Consider the following 24,919-nt stretch of genomic DNA (forward strand, 5'->3'; position numbering starts at 1 on the left):
AGCTTACTCACAGACAAAAATAACTTACTTAAAACTGCTTACAGTAGGACTTTACATATTACATGGAAATATATCTCACTTGTACAACGTGTTAACAATGGTGTATAACTGTTTTAATAGAGGAAACAATGTAATCAGGTTAAAAGATACCTATGCCAAAGATAAATTATTTAAGAGTACTTACCAAAATAACCTGGCTTTATTAATAAATGAAAAGCAGAAAATTTGACTATTATTACTGGATACTTTTCAAGGTTATTAGGGGAAAAAAAGAACATGGTCAAGTAGGTATTTACAGATGAGGAAATTAAAGCTGAATGAGTTCAAAGAAAACAAAGCAAAAAACTCAACCAAAGACCTAGAATTCAAAGCAAATTCTGATTCTAATGACTAAAACTATACAGCCTATAAGAGAACCAATGCTCTGTATACTTAATAGGCTCCTGGCTGCTTTCTGAAAAGTGGATTCCTGGGCTCTACCCCAGGCCCACCCAATGCAGGGAGTGGGGGTGGGATCTGGTATCCCCCAGTAATCTGCATTATAAATACCGTACCTGGGTGAATCAGCAGTGTTGCTGACCATCGTTTTGAGAAACACTAATGTAAAGGAATGATGTATAAATTTGAAAAGGTGACATCAACTGATAATCTGTAGTCATTTTAACTGATACCTGTAGTCATTTTTCTAAGCACCAAGTGATCTTTTAACACAAGAGAAGAGCAACAATAAAGTCAAAGATCTAACTTCTTCTGCCCTCCTTTTGATTATCATCCATTTAGAACACTGCAAGTCATAGAAAGAGGAAATATTCTAAGTCTTTGGCAAACATGTCAGTAACAACCAAAAAACAATGGGGGAGACTGGTCACTGCACCAGGGTTCTGAAACTAAACCTCTCATTTATAGCTCCCTACTCAAGATCAACATGACACTCTGATCTGATTTTTTTAAATCTTATTCCTTTTCTCCCATGAAAACCCAGACATCATTAAAACATTTTTGGGATTCCTTTAGAAATAGATCACATCAATACATTCAAGAAAATCAGTTTTGTTACTTTATAGAACAGCAACTTTTATCTAAAAATACCACTTGATTTTTTTCAGAATTGGCTCACTGACTTCTATTTGCAGTAGCCATAATTAAGAATACTCAAAAGCATGCACCACAAGCTTAGAATAGCTCAAAAAATCTTAAGAGAATGCTGGCAGCAATGACAACATTATCCTAAGACGTTCGCCAGAAGAGCTTTTAATTGTAGCCTAGCGTAAGTTACCCTCCAAGTTCTAAGTGATGCTATGACATTTCCATTTGATCTCAATCTCGTGGTAGAACCTCGACACGCTGTTAAAAGCAGCAGTTTAACCTATTTGGTTTAAAAATCCTTTGAATACTAGCGAGCTATGCATTTTCCTTACAGAAAAAGGCACACAGGTGTTTACTGATTTAAGGTTTCTGTTCTGTGACAGATAACTGGAGAGAATGATAGAAATTTTTTAAATATGCAAACATAACTGCTTTATAATATTTTATATATACTTATTTATACATTAAGGTATTTTATAAGCATGCTTCTCTCAAAATGAGAGGTAGTATGGTAGAGTGGTTCTAAGTATGTGCTCTTCTGAATCTCAGTCTACCACTTATCACCTATTCAATACTAGGTATATTAACTTCTCTAAGTCTCAGTTATTCCCTCTTTACACTTAGAAAAGTATCCACTTCATTGATTGTTTAATGAGGATTACATGAGATAATCCAGGAAAAGTACTTGTATAGTGCCTGGCACATAGTGTTGTTTTAACAAGAGAATTATTGAACCATGCTTTAAAAAGGGTACTTCAGAATAATTTACTAAAAAGTCAAAACAAAAAGAGTTTGTTTCTGAGGTAAACTGACATTTCTATTTGAAATGTGAACAATATGGAGCATGAGAGATTATATAAGTAGTTTTCATGTCACTATGAAAACTCTCTCTCATGTTTAAAGATTTCAACTTTGCCTAGCCATAGACAATTCACTACGATATGATACAGAAATAAAATAACTTTCATAAGCATTTTCCCTCTTTATATATATACTTCCTTGTTCAAACTACTATGTGTTTTCTAGCTTACATTTCTCTTTATAGAAATCAGCTCCAATTTATAAATCAAGGTCTCTAAATTAGAACACTAAATTTAATAAAGCAATTTAAAAAAGCAAGTCACTAACAAGACTAGTATTCCCAAATTCACCTTTTTAACTGACCTGTAAATGTACCTGTTGAATCCTTAGAAGAAGGTATATGGGGAGATTCTGAGATCTAGTTTAACCCTAAGTCCAATTCAGAAGGCTTGTCTTAGAACGACTGACTTGATGCATTTAAGAGTCTAATTCAAAGGAGAGCCAGAACTAGATCTCAGAATATTCAACTACTACAGAGTATTTTCCCCCACTCAAGAATTTACCAATACTTAACGGTTGATGGAGCAGACAGAAGAAATAAAGAATACTTTTTAAACAGTGGTTCTGGAGCTAATTCTGCAAATACTATTCCCATGTTAACCTTTCCTTTTATATGGTCTGGGTTGGGGTTTGAGTTCTTAAGAGGAAGTGCAAGTTTGGGGAATTCAGAGAAATTATCAAGTCAAAAGAAACATTATGTGAATGATAATATACTAAAATTGCCACAAAACTCAAAACAGAATATTTCAATTGGTTAAAAAGGAAAAAAAAGAATGTACCAATACATCATAAAAGATAAATTCTCCACAAACACATGATGGATACTGCTTTCTATGTTAGCCAAGGTACAGATAAAGACTGCATAGTGGAAAATGGTCCCTCATTTAAATGATACAGATCATTTAGCTGGAATGAAATATAATTTCTTTTAGAAAAAGACTTAACTAATCCTTTATGTATATGGAAACGAAATGGAAAAATCAACAAGCCATAAGCCACCTATACAGGTACTAAAATAAAGATGAATACTCAGACTCCTCAGGTATTGTATATCATCTCCAGCCTTTAATGTATTTACTATGTTTAAATTGTCATATCAACCCCTTTCCCCCATATTGGTTCTTAGTAGCAACTGATAAGGCTGTACAAAAGGCAATCAGCGAGTGGTTCTTAAACTTGAGTATACATATTAACCACCCAGAGGACTTATTAAAACACAGACTGCAGGGCCACCTTCAGACAGCGATTCATTACATCTGTAGTAAGTACAAGAACTTGGATTTCTAACAAGTAATGTTGATGTTCCTGGACAGGACTATACTTTGAGAACCGCTAGTCTAAGGCAGTGGTTCTCAACCATGGCTACACATTAGAATCACAGAGGAACTTTTGAGACAGCAATCCCCTGAGGTCCCAAAGATCAATCATACAAGAAGTTATGGAGGTGGGTCCTAGGCACTGATATTTTTAAAGCTTCCTAGACAACTAATGTGTAGCTAGGGTTGAGAACCGCTAGTCTAATTAAGAGGAATCTAAACCAAATCCACTAAGAACAGATGTTTCTTAATACAGAAGCAGGGTAAGGAATTAATCCTTTATCTGTTCATAAAGCAGCCAAATGATGAGTAAAGATTAAATTCAGTAGTGTGGCCTCAGTTGCTTACATACCCAGGGTTTAACTCAAAGTTGTATGAGTGCTATCTGCTTTAAAACCCAGGCCAAGTCTAAAGCAAGTCTTTAGGTCATACAAAATGGTTGACCTTTGAAGTTATGTAGGCTATTACCAATTACATGTACCATGTTTAAGGCAGAATGGCAATAATGCATATTGGTTAACCCTTAAGCTCTGGAGTCAGACAATTTAACAGATGTTACCTCTGGCAAGTTATGTAAGTAAGCCTTGGTCTCTTCATATGGAAGTTAATGTAACTAACATTATAGTTATTGTAAAGATTACATGAGCATTCATGTAAGAAGTTAGCTCAGAGTCTGGCACATGAGAGTTAATGTAATTAAATTGCTGTAAGCTATGCTATAGACATATTAACCTACCAGAAACACTAAGGCAATGATTGCCCCTTTCCCAGTCTACTTCCCTATAAGTCAAGATCATGGCTCATCACAATTAGCTTCAGGATCTCTACTCTCACAAGACTGCAGTCACAGATTTGTGAATTTAGATGTTCAGGACCCTTAAAATTTTCAAACCTTACGTAACTACAGAAAGTAACTAATGGGAATAAAGACATCTTTTAGAAAGCTATGGAAATATACAGTACAAGCTTACTATGAAATAAGGGAAAATTTGATGTTCTTTTTCTTTAATTGACCATTTAACCACTCCACGGGTTTATAATTGCCTATATTACCTTGACATTTGCTCATTTCTGAATCCCCTTCCCTTTTGTTTTCTGCCCAAAATACCACTAAAAACAAGTTTCAAGCAGGCATAGTCATTCTCCAATAAACACACTTTAGTGGTGTGATCATTTTGTGATGTATAGAAATATTGAATCACTATGCTGTACACCTGTAGCTAACATAATGTTGTAGGTTAATTATACCTCTTATACTATAGGATGGTTCTAATCAAAGTTTTGGTGAGGGTGTGGAGAAATTGGAACCCTCATACACAACTCATGGGAATGTAAAATGGTGCAGCCACTTTGGAAACAAGTCTGGTAGTTCTTCCCAAGGTTAAACATAACTGCCATACAACCCAGCAATCTTGCTGCCACATACATGCCAAAAAACTAAAACAAATGCCTACACAAAAAAAATAGTACATGAAGGTTCCTAGCAGCAAAAAGTAGAAAACACCAGTGTCCATAAACTGATAAATAAACAGTGGTAATATGGAGCATTATTTGACAATAAAGGAATATGGTACTGATATAAGCTCCAACATGGATGAACCTTGAAACATTATGCTAAGTGAAAAAAGCCAGTCACAAAAGACCACATGTTATAGGATTCCACTTATATGCAATGTCCAGAATAGGTAAATCCAGAGTCAGAAGATTCCCGATTGCCTATGGCTGAGAGGGGTTGGGGGAAGGGCTGGTGGGGGTAGGGAAACAGGGAGTGACTGCTAATGGGTAAGGGGTTTGTGGAAGACCAAAATGTTCTAAATTAGATTGTGGTGACTGTTGCACAGTTCTGTTAATATACTAAAAAAAAACACTGAATTTTACACTTTAAATGGGCGAATTGAATGCTATGTGAATTATACCTTAATAAAGCTGCTTTTAAGAAGTTAAAACTTTACAGAAGATTTAAGAATCCGTTGGAATCTAAATCTCTAAAGTCTAGATTTAATATTTGTACTGCTAGCTCTTTCTCCCAAAGTACTTACTGGATTGGTTTAATTCTAAAAATACACAGCCCTTGCTGAGGCAAGGGTGATGACAGATGAATAGTACAGAATAGCCATCATGAAAAAACAAAACAGAACAAACCCACATATATGTTCTTTGTAGCAGGCACTTTGATGTTAACTCCACAATTTTGCTTTATATTATTTGCAGTAGGAAGCTCTCAATTCAGTCTATATTCATCAAGGAATCTATAGAAAAGGGACCCCTGAAAACAGTAAAACTCTTAAACCTTAAAACATTTCAAACAGATCTCTTAACATAACCTGCTTTTTATGCACTCAGAATATTTATATCCATAATTTTGAGAGGAAAAATGGAATAAGGTTAGCAAACAAATGATTTCACTAAGAGTCTAGAACAATGTCAACTACTAGATTTGGCTTTTGGGAGTGTTGTTTTGTGGAACACATCTACCTAATAAGTAACATTATAAATTTTAATACGTATCACTTCTCACAGATTAAAAATTGTTTTAACTCTGCTCTGACTGGAGTGGGGATTGAAGATGCAGAGTAGTATACCTACTTAATCTTGTTCTGAGACAGCAATGCTTTTAATGAAATTCATTTCAAAGACTGAAAATTCATTTAGCCTGGTTAATATATTAGGACCTGTAGGTCACTACAAAAGTAACCTTTGAACAGTGCCATTTTAAACTGACAAACACTGCAAATCCCAGAAGAATTCCTTGAACAGGTTCCTTCGTCCCATGTACAATACCTCTCTGCACTGGCTAAATGACAGGCTGTTCAAAACGCACTCGCACTGCTGCACTCAGATTTTGGAGACAATTAAGCAGATTACTTTCAACTTTATGAGAAAAATGAAGTTAATTCATTGAGAGAAATGACAGATTTAGAATCATAAATGGAATGGGATGGCAGCCTGTATGTACTTAAAAGTCTATTAAGTACAAAAAAATTGTCTGACAAATACTGTTTTGGAAGTAAAAATTAGAGTGATTGGATTAATGACCTCTAACTTTATTTCCCTTTGCAATGTAACATTTCTAGTAATTCCCCCTGTCTAAGGTTGAAGATAGCCAAAGCTTGTTTTTGTCTCCTTCTCAGTGCAGACCATTCTCTATCTTTAGAGATTTGACTGGTAGGAAGTTTATGTTATCCTGAAACCTACCTTCTATGTTGTACAGAACTTTCACCCAGAGCTTTTAAAATATGAAAGCTATCTTGATCCCAGTCTTTTCAATGTAAATACTTAGTTCTTTTAGCTATTCTTCATGTTGATTTTACATTTTGACCTCTACTCTAAAGATGCACCATGTCCTGTTGGTATTATTCTTTTTTTTTTTTTTTTTTTTTTTTTTTTTTTGCGGTACGCGGGCCTCTCACTGTTGTGGCCTCTCCCGTTGCGGAGCACAGGCTCCGGACGCGCAGGCTCAGCGGCCATGGCTCACGGGCCCAGCCGCTCCGCGGCATGTGGGATCCTCCCGGACCGGGGCACGAACCCGCGTCCCCTGCATCGGCAGGCGGACGCCCAACCACTGCGCCACCAGGGAAGCCCTGTTGGTATTATTCTTAAAGTACGAAGATGGAAAACAATATTCCAAGTAGAGAATAACCAGGCCAGTAAAACGGTAGCACCACCAGTCTTGTTCTAGATATCTTACTTCTAATAAAACATCCTACAGTGTAACTATTTGATAGCTACATTCTATTAACTAAGTTGGAGCTTACTACTCAATAAGAATCTATTACTACTGCTAAGCCATATACTCCACAATCTGTCTTCAATGCATCCTCCGTCCAAGAATGTGAGAACTTGTTTAATAAGTTATTGAAATTAACATGAACTTGACTATAGTTTTTAACTTTTCTGATAACCGTGACGAAAGAAACTTTAACAGGATTCTTTATCACATCCATATGGGATCATGATTTTTTCTAGATGCTTATAACAGCCTTTTGTTATCTGGGACTCTTATCCAGAAACTCAACTATTTTATTTATTTCATACTTTACTCTGTATAGTCCTTTTCTCTTTTTGAAGATATGAATGACATTTACTAAGCTTCTGATATCTTACGTCTCAAAGAAAGTTCAGCTACCATATCTTTAAGTTGCCAACACTGAAACAATTCCATCATGTAAAATTATTTTGGACAGATAATTTTAGTCTTCTCATGCATGTTGGGTTTAGACCAACATTCATTCTAATCAAGACAAACTTCTTCATTAAAAAATAACCAAATAAACGCTAAGATACTGTGATTTATGTTCTAACATTGTACCAAACTCAGGTCTATCCCTTGGAAAGTCTTATTCCAAAACCAACTAAGAGCCCCTAAAACTGTAAAAAATTTAATAAGCCTTAGTTTACTTAGTGTTTAAAGCTTCTTACCCTATTTCTACACTGTGCCATTCTATACAATTTTTCTTGGGGGGGGGCAAATAATAACTCCTTTATTGGCCAGAATCAGGTCCCAGGTAGCAGGTTTCTGAGTTATTTCTTCTTTTCTCCAAGAAATAGAATAAAAACTTGAAGCAAATCAAGAACTCCACTTGTTGGCAGCCGATATACAGATAGCTTAAATCCTCCACTCTTGCCTCTTTGCCATGGTATTCATAAACCCAGACACTGGTTACTATTAACACATCAACTCCAATCCCTTTCTATCCCAGGCTCGATTTACCAATATTGCCAGTCCTGGCCAATCCAAGATATTAATACCCATGCTAGTTGTTGCTTCTATTATCATCTACTATGGTAAAAAACAGTATGACTGCACATTTGAAATAAGCCACGTTGGCAAGTTAACTAAAACCATAAGAAGTATCAGAAAAGATGAAAGGGATCTACTTTTGACCCCTTTCCAGGTATCCTGGAAATCTGAGTTGACACCAGTCTTTTATACCATTTTTGCTAAGAAAAATCAAAACCATTTTAGGATCTTGAACTCACACCTGATAAAGATTTGGTTTCATACTTTCTATACATATTAAAATATCACTTGAATGAAGACAAAGATCATTTAGTGTTGAATAAACATTAAATCTTTCCCCATAGTAACTTTTGTACTAGGATTTTGAAAATAGGTAAGGAAAATAATTCAGTGTTAAAGTCTAAGCCCTCAAAGCAAGTTCTTAATACTGTTTTCACATGAACATTTAAAAACATTTTGTTGTATAAAATGGATGACTAATAAGAACCTGCTGTATAAAAAAAATAAATAAAATAAAATTCAAAAAAAATTTTTTTGTTGGGAGAGGGGGATTGGGAAGTGATTGCCGGGCATATAGTTTTTTTGGGGGAAAATAAAAATGTTCTAAGAGTAGTGTGTGATAATGCACAATCCTATGAATATATTAAAAACAGTGAATTGTACCCTTTAAATGTATAAATTTTATGTGAATTATCCCAATAATAGCTTTTAGAAAATATTTCAACCTCATTCTAAAGGCTATTACAGGGATTTCCCTGGCTGTCTGATGGTTGAGACTCCGCACTTCCACTGCAGAGGGCGTGGGTTCGATCCCTGGTTGGGGAACTAGGATCCCACATGCCCCACGGCGTGGCCAAGATAAATAAATAAATGAATGAATGCTATTACATTACACACTGTTATATACTTTCTAGAATATTATTAAAATACATAGCAAAAACCCTAATAGAGGACCAGACAAAGAGAAACCCTTACATATTAAATTAAGCCAGGTATTAGGATACCCAAAACAACAAACCACTTAGGAGCGAGATGCTAAATGTTGAGGAGCTCTTATTATATTACAACCACTAAACAAACAAAAACAAATGGTACTAGACCGAACATGACCCCTAGATGATTTCTTCTGAAAGACTATTATTTGAAAACAATCTTGAGATAGAAGATTTTTTTGCTTCTACAAACAAAAACATGAATGAAGTCCTCAATAGCATGAGCACTTACTCATCATACTCGATATGATAAATTACGTCTTCATCAGCAGCAACAGAATCTGAGTTAGACGTAGAGGGTACATTGTCCAATTTATTTGTGTTCTCTTTGGAATTATGATTTATATTTCCATTAGTCCTTTTATAAGAACTGCCATTCTTCAGTGGAGTTTTGCCACGTGAGTGTCCATCAGAAGCTCTAGTAACACTATGTATACGTGCTTCAAACCAAGCACCAAGGGCGACATCTCTGGCATCCACCAATTCATTTACCTAAAAAAAAAGTTTAAAATTAGTTAATGAAGCGTAATTTCATCTACTGCTTCAAAAACATTAATATAACTCAAGTTATTTTGAGGGTTATCATAGTTAATATTTGCAGATATTCATGTTTAAAGTAATTTGAAAGATTAGAACGAAACTATTCTTTTTGGATTATACTGTCAAATCTGTTATTTACTAATACGAAAATTAACTTTCCTCCCAATATCCTTCAATGAAATAGGTATTTTCTTTAACTATTCCTTACCCATACCTATATTAGACTTTTAAAATATAATTCTTGTGTACCCAAGAGTTATTCTGGCATGTCATTCATTAAGAATGTCACTAACAGGGCTTCCCTGGTGGCACAGTAGTTGAGAGTCCGCCTGCCAACGCAGGGGACACGGGTTCGTGCCCCGGTCTGGGAGGATCCCACATGCTGCAGAGCAGCTGGGCCTGTGAGCCATGGCCGCTGAGCCTGCGTGTCCAGAGCCTGTGCTCCGCAACGGGAGAGGCCACAACAGTGAGAGGCCCGCGTACCGCAAAAAAAAAAAAAAAAAAAAAAAAAAAAGTCACTAACAAAAAGCCAGAACTCTGAAGTATTATGACTGTGATATTAATTTGTTCCATTAATTTCTTCAGAATCCTACAGATAATTTACAGTCAGTCCAACCAGAAAACACAGTATTAAACAGAAAATAAAACTCGAAAACGAGGGACTTACGCACATGTACAAAGGAAAGAATCTAGTGAACCTACCTATACAAAATGGAGATAAGTTCCACCAACAGCAAGTCACTAGCAAATGCATTATTTAGTACCTCAAAGAACAAAGAAAATATAAAGAGAACAGAGCTATAAACATGCAAAATGTATGTAGTCAACTCTAGTGGATGATCCAGAACTAAACCATACAATCTAACAAAAGGAAAACGGTATTAGAAGACAGGTATACCAGAGAAATTTAGAGTTACCTAAGAAATTGGGTTAAAAAAAAAAAAAATCCTGTCCTAAAAATGCTGAGGGAATTCATCTAAAGGTCAAAGCCCTTTCAGGAGCAACAACCAAGAGACATCCCTTCAACTTTTTAAAAACTCTTTAAAAAGAAAAAAAACAGACATTACTAATACAAGATCATTACCTAATCAAGCTAGCTCTTCCTGAGGGTCTAAGACCACTTAAGGTATCCAACAGAACTCTGACGGATGGTATCACATGGGGTAGGGGTGGGGGTTCGTATGTACTGAAGTTAATACCCATATACCAGGTATTATGCAAGGCTCCTTTAGTTAGGCTTGTCTAACTAACCTTAATAATTAATAAATCATATTTTACAGGATAAGAATTTAAGGCTCTGACAAGTTAACTTGCTCCAAATGAAAGTTAATAAAATGTAAAACTAGGATTTGAAGACACCTTGACCTTAAAGCTTATGTTTTTGCTACTATTCATTAGTATACATTTTGTAAGGCTATAGCTACCATAGTGATTCCTCTGATGGATCTCAGCAAAGCTGACTGCAAACCTTCTGGAAAAAATTGACCGTTCTCGATGCCATTAAGGACATTTGTGATTCATGGGAAGAGGTCAAAATATCAACATTAATAGGATTTAGAATACATTGATTCCAACCCTCATGGATGACTTTGAGGGGTTCAGGACTTCAATGTGATGGAAATAGCAAGAGAGCTAGAATTAGAAGTGGATCCTGAAGATGTGGGTGAATTGCTGTAATCTCATGGTAAAACTTGAATGGATAAGGAGTTGCTTCTTATGAATGAGCAAAGAAAGTAGTTTCTTGAGATGGAAGCTACTCCTGCTGAAGATGCTGTAAAGATTGTTGAAACAGCAAAGGATTTAGAATACTATATAAACTTAGTTGATAAAGCAGTGGTGGGGTTTGAGGACTCAACTCCGATTTTGAAACAAGTTCTACTGTTAGTAAAATGCTATCCAACAGCCTTGTATGCTACAGAAAACTTGTTTGTAAAAGGAAGAGTCAATCTGTGACAAAGTTTCACTGTTGTCTTATTTAAGAAACTGCCACAGCCACCACCATCCTGGATCAGCCAGCAGTCATCAACACGGATGCAAGACCTCCCACCAGCAAAAAGATCACGACTTGCTGAAGGCTTAGATGGTTATTTTTTAATAAAGCATTTTAAAATTAAGGTATGTACACTTTTAAAAGAAATTATGCTGTTGTACACTTAATAGGCTATAGTATAGTGTAAATGTAATTTTTGTATGCACTGGAAAACAAAAAACTTGTTTGACTTCTTTACTGATATTCTTTTTTGTGGTCGTCTGGAGCCAAACCCGTATTATCTCCAAGATATGCCTGTAGCCACATTTAGAGAAGAGTCTTTCAAGTCCAAGTATTTGATAAAAACCCAAACAAACAAAAAAAACCCAAGTATGAGAGGCAAGGAAAAATCATTAAAAAATAAAACAGTACCAAGAGCAAATACTTGAGAAATTACCATAGCTAGCTGTAGCACTTTGTATGTTCTGTGGAAAACACACAAGCTCTGCAGATAAACCTCAGTTTAAGCCCTTGCTTATCACCTACTAGATGTAACCTTGAACAAGTTACTTAACCTGTCCCAGCCTCAGCTTCTTTTATAAAGTAACATACTTTGCAGTATATTGAGAGTAGGTGACAAATCTGTATGATGTGCCAACCTAGCAAACATATAGTAGGAACAAATGAAATAACTCTCCTTCCACTAAGTATCAACATATGTCCTATGTTAAAACTTATTAAAACTCATAGTATGGTCGGTCTTATTACCATACCATGCTTATTTAGTAAATACATTAGCCATTTAACGTTATATACGTTACCTCCTTTAAAAATTACAATGCAACGTCATTCTTATTTTCCAATTAGGTTCAGAAGTGAAATACACTTGCCCTCAGAAGATACACAGCTAGAAATGGGAGCTAAGTTGATAAAGGTTTCTCTAACTCTGAACATGATTCTCTCATTATACCGTGTTTCTTCAGAGTTACAAATCAAAACACAATACGGTTCCATTTATATAAAGTTCAGAAAGAGGAAAATTAGCGATGCATACATAGGTTAAATGTTATTAAGAGGTTAAGTATAATAAAAGGTTAAAGCTAATAAAAAGTAAAGTATTGACTACCATAGAAGTTTGGGTAGTAGTTACAACTAGGGAGGAGGGAGTTTAATCAAGAGGGGCACATGAGAAACTCCTGGCATACTGCTGTTCTATTTCTTAATTTGAGTGGTATTTATGGACACTGACTTCATAATATCTTGTTAAGTTCTACTCTTATTTGTTGTCTATTACATTTCATGATCAACAAGGTTAAATAAAGCAGCACTGCACTATAGACAAGACAGGAAATATAGGAAATCCATGATTTTTACTTAGTAATTACTGATAATTTTCCTCTTTATTTGCTACAATAAGCATAGACATGTAAAAAGTTTTAACAGTGCCACACACTTAGCTAAATCCTAAAAGCTTACTATCATCATGCTAAACAGTTATTATTTAAGCCAGAATGAGTCATTTCAACAGTAAGATCTGATGTGAGTCATACAAAGCTTCCACATCTAAAAACCAGAATTAAAACCAATTTAGGCATCAGAGGTCCACCTGGTTTCACAAAATAAATTACTTCCTAGAGCCAGTGTGATTCAATGTGTTGTACAATGGGAATGGATGGACCCAGCCTCTGCAATCTTCCACAGACTTTCTAAACGTGATAGTGATATCTGGTTTCTTACAACATATGAAAAGCTATCTGAAATTGACCAAATATCGCTCAAAGTTATCAAATAGGGCAAAACAAGACTGATACTGGATAACAACTTCAGATTAAAATTTCATCTTAAAGTTTAAATGTTTACCTATGTCTGTTTTGAGTACACTACTTTGAAAATCCACTTTTTGTGCCTGCTTATCATGAGGTCCAAAAATATTCTTAGGCAGAAGGAAGGGAAAGCCTCCAAATCTGTTTGCTCATCCATAGAGAAAAATCTTTATAAAGCAAAAAATTACATAGGCAAGAATTCATGAAGAGGAAAAAAAAACCTCCCAATTTTTAAATGATTCAGACACAATTTAATGAAATTTTGATATACTCACTATTCAGAGACTCGCTCTAAGGAAAACAGACAAAATTCAAAGCAAACTCAAAATAAGTCAAAAGTAGAAGCCTCTGAGCATTTTCAGGCTAGCCCAAAAGAATATCTAATATAATTATGAAGGCAGAGGGCAATATCATCTGTTTACCCCTCATTTCTAGTACCCAGTACAAATATACACTAAATATCTAAATATTCAATGAATGGATTATCCAGAAATAAACCCTTCTATATGAAAAAGTCACTAGTCAAAATTTCAAATATCTATGACAATTACCGAGCTTCACCCAAAAAAGCAAGTAAGTTTGTTAAGTCTCTTCAACTAAAGAGGAAGGTTAAGTGCAGCTTTGACTAAACATATTACTTTACAAATAACAGTAGCCTTTTGAGAGTTCACATGCCAGGTTCCAAGTGTATTTCTAAATGAGGAAAGGGAGACAATGTACTTACTTGCCAAATTTGTCCAACTCAGAACGTGGCTGAATTGAAATTTGAAACCAAGGTTGACAACAAAGCTCAAGTCCTTAACATCTATGCTATATATTAATATGAAATATAAGAGATGTTTAAAAAACAAAACCAAGTACTAGAGATAGTTGACAGCCAAAGTGCTAACACTGCAAATAAAAAGCAAAGATCTGCTAAGAGAAGTAGTTTCTCATGATGCTTGTCTGAATTAGTTTGGGGGAGGGGACACAACTGGGTATTGAGAAGTGTGCTAAACAGAGAATTTAAATTGACCTTAACTACTTAACCTTGCTTAATCTCAGATCTGCAGATTCATAAGCTGGTCCTCTCCTATGAAAACAAATTCATACCTACATGGCCCAAAACAAATCAAGTCAAAAGTAGCAGCTTCTAAACTGTTGCCCTTAAAAGTTAAAATGTAATAATGTAAGCTTAATATGGACACAGATGGTTACATAAATATTTATAGATACATGGATATACAGGAGTTATTATACATACTGCATGTATTTCCTTGCTCTGTCAGCTGAGGGCCCTAAAAACAAGGACACCCCAGTAGCAAGGAGCACCTAGAGCCCAGATCTTAGTTTCCAATACCATTCTCCAATTAAAGGAACCAAGGCTCCTTGGAGAAATGGTTGACTGCAGGACTGGGGCAGGAAACTTACAAGATGAGCCCGAAAGAAAAGCGCTAGTGCTAGTGCCAGAAAGAAAGCGCTTCAACGAAAATCAAAGGAACCCAAAATAATGGGGGTATATGGAAGGGACACAGGAGAAAAAATATCCATACTGATGTCAATAAATGACTGAGGAAATGAAGAGACAAGTCTCCCGCATAAAAGAATTCCCAATAATTTTTGTAGATAATCTGACTACATGCAGTTTGGGCTGCATATAATGACTTCATCTCAAAAAAAAAAAGTATGTAAAGGGGGGTGGGGGAAAGTAAACTGACAGTGAAGAAATGTGACACACACTACACCTTGGCCGGGTGATTATGGTTCACATCAACAGTAGTAAGTTACTACTGATGTAAAACCTAAATTATAATCACCAAATAGAATGTTGACAGTACAGTGCCCTAGATATGTGATGAAAATAGCACTTCACCTCTGTGCTCTTCCTCCCAAAATATGTAAATCCAGTCTAATGATGAGGAAAACAAATGAATCCTAACATGGCATTTTACAAAATACCTGACCAGTACTCCTCAAAACTGTCAAGATCATCAAATACAAAGTCTGAGAAACTGCCACAGCCAAGAGGAGCTTAAGGAGACGTGACAACTATCTTAGTATAATACTAATGTAAATGTAATATGGTGTCCTAGATGGGATTCTGGAACATAAAAGACATTAGGTACAAGCTAATGAGATATGGTTCATTAATTATAACAAACGTGCCACACACTAATGTTAGATGTTAACAACAGGGCAAACCAGGTGTGGGATATATGGAAAAACTGTAGTATCTTCCCAATTATGCTGTAAATCTAAAACTGTTCTAAACTAACAAGTTTATTTTTAAAATAATGTGAAAAAATATCAAGTAGAAAGTTTTGGTAACTGAAAGAGTGATGAAATCAATGAGTGACATAGACGACAATTTGGCAAGTGGGCTTTCAATATTAACAATTCAATCTGAACTGTGAGCACTACATAAGGCACTAATTTATGTAAGTTTTGTGCATATCATGTAAGTTTATTCGCAGACTTTTGTTTTGTTACTATACTTTTTTCTTTTACTAAATGATCACAGTAAGGAAAGCTACTGGTATTTCAACAGCCACTCTGCTGATGGCTCATAATGCTCTAAGGTATCTTCTCAGCTTTCCAGGTATTCCTAAGTAAAGACTGCCTTCTCCAGTATTTACAACACTTTGTTTTCTGCTTATCTGTATCATCTAGCACTTCTAGAAAGATGTTAAACAATAGCATTAACGGGCTTCTTTGTCTGGCTCCTGTCTTTAATGGGAATGTTTGTGGCTTTTCCCCACCATTAAGCATGATGCTGGGTGTGGTTTAAAATATTCATCTATTCCATCTGTTCCTGTTACCAAGGATTTTTTTAAAAAATCAGAAATGAATTCAAATTTTTATTTAGATGAAGAAAACAGATTAGATCATTTGTTTTCTTTGGTTTATTAATATGAAATATTAAAATATTTCTTAAAAATGAACTATCCCCCTTCCTGACAAACCACAATTAGTCAAGGTATGGTCTTCTAATATAGTTATAATTTTATTTGTAAAACATAACTTAGGTTTTACATCAATATGTAGTGATACTAGTGTGCTTTTTATCATGTTTCAAGTATCAATATTACACTAAATTTATAGAACAAATGAAAGCTTTTTTTTTTTTTTTTTTACATTTGTGGGTCAATTTAGATATCGTCATGGGTTTAAAGCAATTCCTCAGTGTAGCCAGGCCAGGTACTTTGATACAACTCTTTGCCAGTTTTGATTCTTTCCATTTTTATGGATCTGTTTGCATTTTTCCATAGATCTCTATTTGCATTTTCTTAATTCATTTTGTCTACCAATCTTTAATTTTTTGCCTTGAAAACGCTCTGAAAATTAAGTTTGGGTCCCAGTTTATCCCAACCAGTAAGAATTAAGAAAAAATATAAGGATAGAAAAAGATGGAGCAAAACTGTCAATTATTCCCACAAAATTTACTAGAATTTGAAGAAGTTGCTAGATAACAAAGGTCAATAAATAAATCAATTGCATTTCTACATACCAAACAAACTGCAATTTTAAAAGGCAACCATCAAAAACAAAGCTAATAGAAATAAGTCAAAGGTATGTAAACAGAAAAGTAATTGAGAAACATGTCAAAGATCTAAATTAATGGAGACATCTATCATTCATGAATGAAGGACTCAACATTGTAAAGATGTCAATTCTCCAAGCTGATCTACAGATACAATATGCACTGAAGTTCCACCAGCACTTTTATTTCTAGGTAAAAATTCCTAAAGAAATTCTTGAACATGTATACCAGGATACACATAGTTGGTTCAAAACAGCACAGTTTAAAACAGCTAAAACTGGAAACAGCCCAAATACCTATTAATCATGGATTAGATAAATGTATTGTGGCATGTTAATAAAACGGAATAACATAATAGTGAAAAATAAAATATCTATATGCAAAAAAGTAAAAGTTCAAATACAGGCAAAACAAAACATTGTTTAGAGATACATACATAAGTAGTTAACACTAAAGAAAAATAAAATGACCAGAGTAGTGAGAAAAAGTAGTTTACCTCTTAGGGAAAGAGAGGGAGATGTGTTCTGGTAGGGGCACACAGGAGGCTTTAAAAAGGAACTGCTTAACCTTGGTGGAATTACACAGGTGTTTGCTTTATTATTCTCTGTACTGTACATACACATTTTATACATTTGCCTATATATCTTTCACTAGTATTTCAAGATTACTTTTAAAAGTTAAAATATTAACAGCCCAATCTTTACTCTCAAACAGCAATCAATGTTTTCTTGTTCACAACACCCTGAAGAGAACATATCTATATTCTCACAATTAACCAGAAGTCTGAGGAAGACAACATACCTTGTATAGTCCAATGCCAGGATCAATAAGAAAATCACGAGTTGATGTAGACGGCTGACCGGAAGGTCCCACCCTTGGGGTTTTCTTTACTTTAGGTGGACTATTAGAACAGGGTTTGGCCTGTACATCAGTCTGTTTAGATGTGCTAGGAAGGTCAGGGTCTGGACGAACTAGCAGCTGAATTATATCATTCAGTCCAACATCATAATCAAATAAAGTATATCCATTTTCTAACTAGAAAAAAAGGATAGAAAAAGATTAAAATGCTTCTCTCAAAACTCAATCTTTCTACATCCTTAGTTACTCAAATGTCCTAGCTAAATTATTAAAATAAAATACAGAGCACTGAAATTTAGTGATTGTGAAGCCATTCCTATGGCCTCTGATGACAACATCTTTTCAGGACCTCAATAAATTCTTAAGAATCATTCTATATCAACTATAGGGAAAACTGATAGCCACTGAAACCAAAAATGTTATCACTGCTGCTGTGACCTCATCACCTAGGCAGAAAAACTCTAAACTTCAACAAGTTTTGTGTATTTTAATGAATCTACAAGAAAGGTGAATTTTGAAAGTGAACTGTTTTATGACCTTGTGTTCATAAGGACATTTAACCATTTTATCTTTCTGAAGCAGTAATTTTTAAAAATCAAGCAAAAAAAATTCAAGCAGGAATAATTACAATTCTTGCTTATGCTACTCCAACTTGCTCAAAGTTCTCTGTAAAGGCGATCAAGTTGTATTATGAAAAGTATTCCAGGATGACTAGTGAATAAATTATCTTGCAACTTACCCATATTTTGGCAGGGTCTCTATAAAGGACTGAATGGCATCCACCAGCCCCACCCCCAACCCCTCCCAAATACGGTGAAGTCCTAATCCCAAGTAACTCAGAATGAGACCTTATTTATTTGGAAATAGGATCTTTACAGATGTAATCAAGTTAAAACTAGATGAAAAGGGTGGGCCCTAATCCATTGTGATTGGTGTCCTTATAAAAAGTTTAAATTTGGACAGACACAAGGGGAGAAAATAGCCACGTGACTGGAGTGACACATTTACAAGCCAAGAACACCAAGGACTGCTAGCAAACATCAAGAAGCTAAAGGAAGCAAGGAAGGATTCTTCCTTAGAGCCAGAGATGGCATGGCCCTGCTGACAACCTGAGTTCTGGCTTCCAGCTTCCAGAACTGCTGGACAATAAATTTGTTGTCTTAACCCACCTAGGGTTTGGTACTTTGTTACGGAAGGCCTAGGAAACTAAGTCTCCATTTTGTTTCTTTATAAAAGTCAGTTGGCCATTTCTCTAAACTCCTTGAAGTTCAGAACTACCATTTCCCCGGAAACATTACCAATTTAATCCCTAGTCATTCTTCCCTCTTTGCATGTAATACCTGTCACCATTCACAGCTCTAACACAATAAAGCCGTACGTGAGAAGTCAACCAAAGAGAAAAGAATGAGAATCTGTCCTTGAATGACAAACTTACTAATGTACTACGTAAGGTAACTTTAATTCAAGTGGTCCAAGAATACACTTGGCACAATCCTGCACTCTACAGGTGTTCACACCGTTAAACAGAACAAGGGACTGAGAAATTCAAATTTTCCAGTGGGGGAATTAAATGAGACATTATCTCACAGATTAGTTAACATACTTATTTCAAATAAGTCTAAGGAGTCTTCCAAGTCAGTAAGCAGATAAGCCCTTATAGGGACATGATGTTAACATGGCTTATCTGATTAAAAAAACAAGAACTCCTAATCCTGAACTCCTGGGAAAACCTCAAGAAGCAAAAAACTACACATTCACACCTTCATTTTGACTTTCTCCAACAGCATCCCCTCCCCTCCCCCCTCACCCCCAAGTAAGAACACACCAATTCTGTAACAGCTGAAAAAGCGCAACTTTGATTAAACATACAGCTGTTGCACATTATGACAACTACAAAAAAATGTCATGTTCAAAGTAGGGAAAAAACTAACAGCACAGAACATGCAAATTAACTGGTAGGGCATGCCCCAAAATGAAGACAGCTGTTAAGGTGATGAAATAATTGGAAATCCAAAGTATTTCCATAAACACTTCCACTGAAATTTGAGGAGTCAGTGAGAGGGACCTTGGGGGCATTCTTATACCCAACCCCTCTGACTAGTTTCTAGGAAGTGATCAGAGTAAATATAAGCTGCTTAAAGTGAGACTTGGTTTGAAAGGAAAAGTAGTATCTTAAGTCATAGTGAAGCGCTAAGCATATGAAGGCATGAAGCCCTGTAATAGAAATTAGGCCCACAATAACAAGTAACCACTTTTCCTCAATTACTCACGCTCGCTAGGATAGCGACTTTTACCCAGATTATATAGTGCTTCCTAATTCATAGGTACCCTCCCAGTTTTCCTGAAACAGTGATTATTATTCACCACACTGAAAGTTCCACAGAGTTAGGCTATTGTGAAGAGTTGCGAAGACTGTTGGAATGTTATTTTAAAAGTACTGGAAATTCCCTGGCAGTCCAGTGCTTAGGAGTCTGAGCTTTCACTGCGGAGGGCCCAAGTTTGATCCCTGGTCAGGGAACCAAGATCTTGCAAGCTGCACAGCTAAAAAAAATAAGAATAAGTACTAAAGTTCTCCCAAATTTAATGAAGTATTGATTGAAAATTACCTGCACTTAAAGTATGCTGAGTGGGGGAGAAAAGGACTGGGTAATTTGGAAATTACAAACACCTATGGGTTTCATGCATTTAACTACAGTCCATCAATGTCTCACAGCAGAAAATGTTTGATAACTGCCATCCTAGAAGACGGGGCTGCAGAATTTACAATATTAGAGAGGCAGGACTAGTCCTAGAATTTTTTCCTTGAATTGGGTTAAAGAAATTCCAGGTAACAGTAAGAACGGCAACAGTGCTGCAAGGGAAAACTAGGAAGCAAACACCAATTGGCAGTGGCTAAGAAGGCAGAGAAGTCATTCCCAAGGGGCTAATAAGGGATGCAGGTGGAGGGCATTACACTTTCACAGCATATACACTCCTCCGTCTCCCTCTCCCCCTCTTCCCCTCTCTCTCACTCTCACTCCCTCACTCCTTTAAGTAGGCAAACACTTTTACTTTGTACTCCATGTGAAAACTGAGTCCAGGGGCAAAAGGCAACTAACTACTCAGTTTTTCTTCAGTTCTGGTTCATACCCCACATCTACAATCTATTCTAAGAGTCCCTACAGTGATACAGGGAAGGAAAGAGAAGCGGGAAGAGAATCCTTTCGAAGTAGGAAAAGCTCTGGATTCTCAAAAAGATGTATAGATCCACCAATATAACTCTTCCTTAAAAAAAAAACCCCAACCCCCAGGGTGCAAACTCAACTTCCCAGAGAAGAATATCCAAATGAGGTTACCCTACTTTAACTGGAACTTACAGCCCTGAATTGAGGCTCTCCATTCTGACTCTCTAAAGTAGAGAGAATCACATAATTACAGAGCTTCTCAAGCTTCATTTGCATACAGACCACCTGGGGACCTTGTTAAAATACAGATTCTACTTCAGTAGGTCTGGTGTGAGGCTCCCAGGTGAAGCTAATGCTGTTGGTCCTGCTGATCCAGGGACCATACTTTGAACAGTAAGAAACTAGTATGAGGCTGACTATCCTTCAACATTCATTTTCAAACTCTGGTGCTCATCAGAGTCTCCCATGGGGTCTTGTTAAATTCAACCACTTGCAATTCTGGGGTGAGCTGAGCATCTATAATAAATATCCACAGGTGATTCTGATGTTTTCCAAGGATTAAAAGCGGCAGACTAACATACAAAGGTGGGGGTAGGGGGGAGACCATTTACATCATGGACACTGTAAATTTGTTTTTATTTATGACATTTTTCACTATGTGGAAGTAAGGCATCTTGAGGAAGGGGTGGCCTTTTTCTAATAAGCACAAAGGCATTTTACAGGATAAGGGCAGCCCTGTGACATCAATCCAATAGTAGGACACACTATCCTGTCCAAGGACTATGAACACCAAAGAGGAAAGGAGAATAGAGATAATAATCACTGCCATGGCTACCTGTCAGCTCATAAGGAACAAATACAGCTTCAGCAATGTCTTCCTTCTGTCTCCAACTAAGTACAGCACCCAAGGTCCATTCCTAATTCCTACTGGTTTATCCCTATAGTGAAATCAAAGTAGGGAGTTATCAACTGTCCTGGGCTAGGAGGTACATAATGTTGTTATCCTCAAGTTCTTCCCTGAACCTGGAACAGCCTCCTGGTTTCCTGAAAATGTACCCTGTTGCCTTGAATTTATCCCAATCCCTACCTTCTCCTAAAGACAGCCAGGTGCACATTTTCTTTTTATCATATTTGATAATTAGACTGTAAGGGGTGTCGCCCAGGAATACATTTTCACGCTTCATTTCTATCTCTGGTGAAGTCACCAAAGTATCCCAGGAATTCATGTACTATTGTTCCTAGCTAGAAAATAAAATTCAATAAACTTGATTACATGCTTTTCGCTTTTGACCAAAAGATAAAAAGGTGTCAGCCACTGGAGGCACAGCAATATAAAGCTACATAGTTTTTAATACACAGATATTTATTTCTAAAGCAAAGTTTACAACTAAATTGAACAGCTGTTTTTACAAGTCTAACACTAGAAGATCAATATAAAACTGGCTACTAACACATATCAAAGACGCTATCGTTTACTTGAAAACAAAAAAACCCCTGGCTCTTTCTCAGAGTGTAATCTTGTTACTCTGAAATTTCTGGGCAGGTTTCAAAGGGTAAGCCTAGGAAGGGGAGAAAAATATTCCTATCAAACCCTTTGGCTGTAGGAAAACGGCTACTTCTACCAAATCAAAGAGAGTTACACTTATTTCAAACCACAGGATTGGAGCCAAACTATGATCTACCAACTGGAGGATGCCAACTTCTTCAGTGGATTAACGTTTTTTTTTTTTTTTTTTAAAAAAAGGCAATAAAATAGGATGGGTCTGGGTCTCTAGGTACAGGCCATGTGAGTAGGAAAAATCTTCTTCAATGGACCAGACCAAGGCTAAACTGTTCAACTACCAGCGACGCCCACAGACACCCTCACCGCCAAAAAACACTTTCAGCCTTCAAGTATGTACCGCTGGCTATGCTCCAATTGCTGTGTTAAAAGCTTGAGTGAGGGGTCTAATTAGAAGGTGAAAAATAAGAGCAAGACGAAATCTTTTACACTGCTTTTCACTCTGCGAACAACCCCCCTGGCAAACACTGGGCAGTTTAAACCTGTCCCGGGTTACATCAACAGCTTCTTTAGCCCAGGTCTCTAATCTGCCCCACAACAGATTCGATTCTAGGAAAAAAGGTGAGGGAAACGAGTGCCAAAAGTTCTGTAAACCCTTCGAATCTTCAGTATATATAAATCCCTTCCACAGTAAGGAGGCAGACTTCGGGTCTTGAGCCCCAGAGGGAGCAATGTATGTTTCCCCTCCTATTTGGGAGCCGGGAGCCCGGCAGAGATACGGAAGCGATACGAGCCGTGAGCCGGGTCAGCGCGGCCGGGAGCGGGGGCCTCCGACCCTCCCCACCCGCACTTCGGCATGGCCGCCAGAGCCCGCTGCCCTCCCCGCCCTGCAGGGGCCCCGGACCCCACCAAGCGCGGGAAGCGAGGGAACCCAGGCGCTCTGGCGGGCTGTGCCTGCGGCTGCTGACCCGCTTGGTAAGGGCGGTGAGGTCTCGGCGCTCGGGGCGCCCCCGCCGAGCGCACCTGCAACGGGGCCGGCCAGGACCCCGCTAGGCCCCGTAGGCGGGCGCAGGGCCGCACTCTGAGTCTCGAGGGTTGCCCACCCGAAGTGGAGCTAGGTGCGCTCTGCGTGCACCGTGCACCAAGCCCTCCGGCCCGCCCAGCCCACGCAACCCCGTGGCGCCCCGCTGCCCTTGCTCCGGCTTCCAGAGGGGTGCGGTGGGCGCGCCTCACCTGTTTGCCCCGGTAGAAGAGGCGCTGGCACTCGGGCCGCACGTCGAACAGCGCCCACACCCGTTCGCGCAGCTCCTCAATTGTGGCTTTCCGAGACACGTCCTCAATGGTGCGCGTCTGGGAGCCGTCGATGGTGCGAACCTGGATCCACATCTCGGCGCCGGGAGAAGGGGCCGGCTTCGCTTTGTCTCCCCCTGCGCTCCGGGCGCCGCGCCCCGCCCGGCCCGCGCCGCTTCCCCGGCTGCTCTGGCTCTCCGCGGCTGGCGGGCGAGCGCGCGCACAAGCGAGGAAGACCGACCAGACGCCGGGCCCGACAGGCGGCGGCGAATACTAGACCGCGAGCCCACCTAAGAGAGCTGAGGAGGGAAGGAAACCGGAACCAGTCGGAAGCGCGGCTGCTCTCGCAGCCCCCGCCTCACAAATGGGAAACAGCCTTGTCTGCACCGCGCGGAGTGTTTACTTATAGAGCTCTAGCTCCCACATGGAGGTCACGGCGCCAACCCGGATCTCGCGAGATCTACGCCGGGCTCCGCCTTAAAGAGGAAGCGACCAGGGAAGTGGCTATAGACATGAGGGAACTAAAATGGGCGGGTGCGGGGAGGGCGGGGCGGAGGGGCGGGGCCGCCGAGAGCCGTTACTTGCGCCTCAGCGTGCACCTGGGCCCTGGACACGCCCTCTAGTCTTCGGGTGTCTGGCGGTTACAAGGCCGCCCACATGGGTTGCACCTTTGGTCTCGGTTTCGCGACCCAGGGCGCGAGCGGCTCCTCAGGCTTAGCCGATTCGGTTCTGTGGTCTCAAAAACACACCAAAGATGAGAAACTCTGACGTGCACTTGTATGATCATGAAAAGCGGTGTGCGTGCGCGCGGGCGCGGCCTAAATTTGTGAGAAAGCACGTAAGGAAATGAACCCGCTTCACCGCGCTCAGCCAGACACCGCCAGCCACGCGGCCTGGTGGGGCCGGCCACCCAGGAAAGGCCTTGGGGACCCTTCTGCTTCGCGAACTCGTTTCCCGCCGGCCCGAATGCTGCCTTCGCGCGGAAACCAGCTTCCTGGGGTTTCCCGCCGCTGGGCCGAGGTGGCGGCCTTAGGCCTGCAGGCTGCGGGGCCGGCTGGGATCGCCCTCTACGGGCCCGCTGCGCTCACAACCGGACCTCGGGCCACGGAGGCGTTGGTGCCGCCGCCCGGAGGGCCTCTCGCGGTTTCCGTTTGTGGACCTTCCGGGTTAGTGAGCATTTGGCCTAAGGGATTGCGGGGTCATGCAAAACGCTTTTAAAGGATGCAAAATTACACACCTCCGAAAAGGACTTCCAGAG

At 38.5% G+C, this 24,919-nt stretch overlaps 1 protein-coding gene across 3 annotated transcripts in view; it reads right to left on the bottom strand.

Moving 5' to 3' along the window:
- Positions 1–24,105, bottom strand: part of UHRF2 (ubiquitin like with PHD and ring finger domains 2) — a 75,171-nt gene extending 51,066 nt beyond the window's left edge. Inside the window, exons 1-3 of one of the 3 annotated variants that reach the window (XR_004476492.2) lie at positions 23,605–24,101; positions 17,650–17,883; positions 9,229–9,488 (exon numbers count right to left, since the gene is read on the bottom strand). Coding sequence is in view for 2 of the 3 variants with exons in the window: in XM_004279120.3 (XP_004279168.1) it covers positions 9,229–9,488; positions 17,650–17,883; positions 23,605–23,757 (647 nt within the window). In the remaining variant the exon portion in view is untranslated. Of the gene's footprint in view, positions 1–9,228; positions 9,489–17,649; positions 17,884–23,604 lie in introns of all 3 variants that reach the window. The other 2 variants (XM_004279120.3, XM_033404416.2) reach the window with 2 other exon arrangements.
- Positions 24,106–24,919: the final 814 nt, after the last annotated feature.

The sequence above is a fragment of the Orcinus orca genome, chromosome 6 (assembly GCF_937001465.1).
Source record: "Orcinus orca chromosome 6, mOrcOrc1.1, whole genome shotgun sequence".
Classification (NCBI taxonomy): Eukaryota; Metazoa; Chordata; class Mammalia; order Artiodactyla; family Delphinidae; genus Orcinus; species Orcinus orca.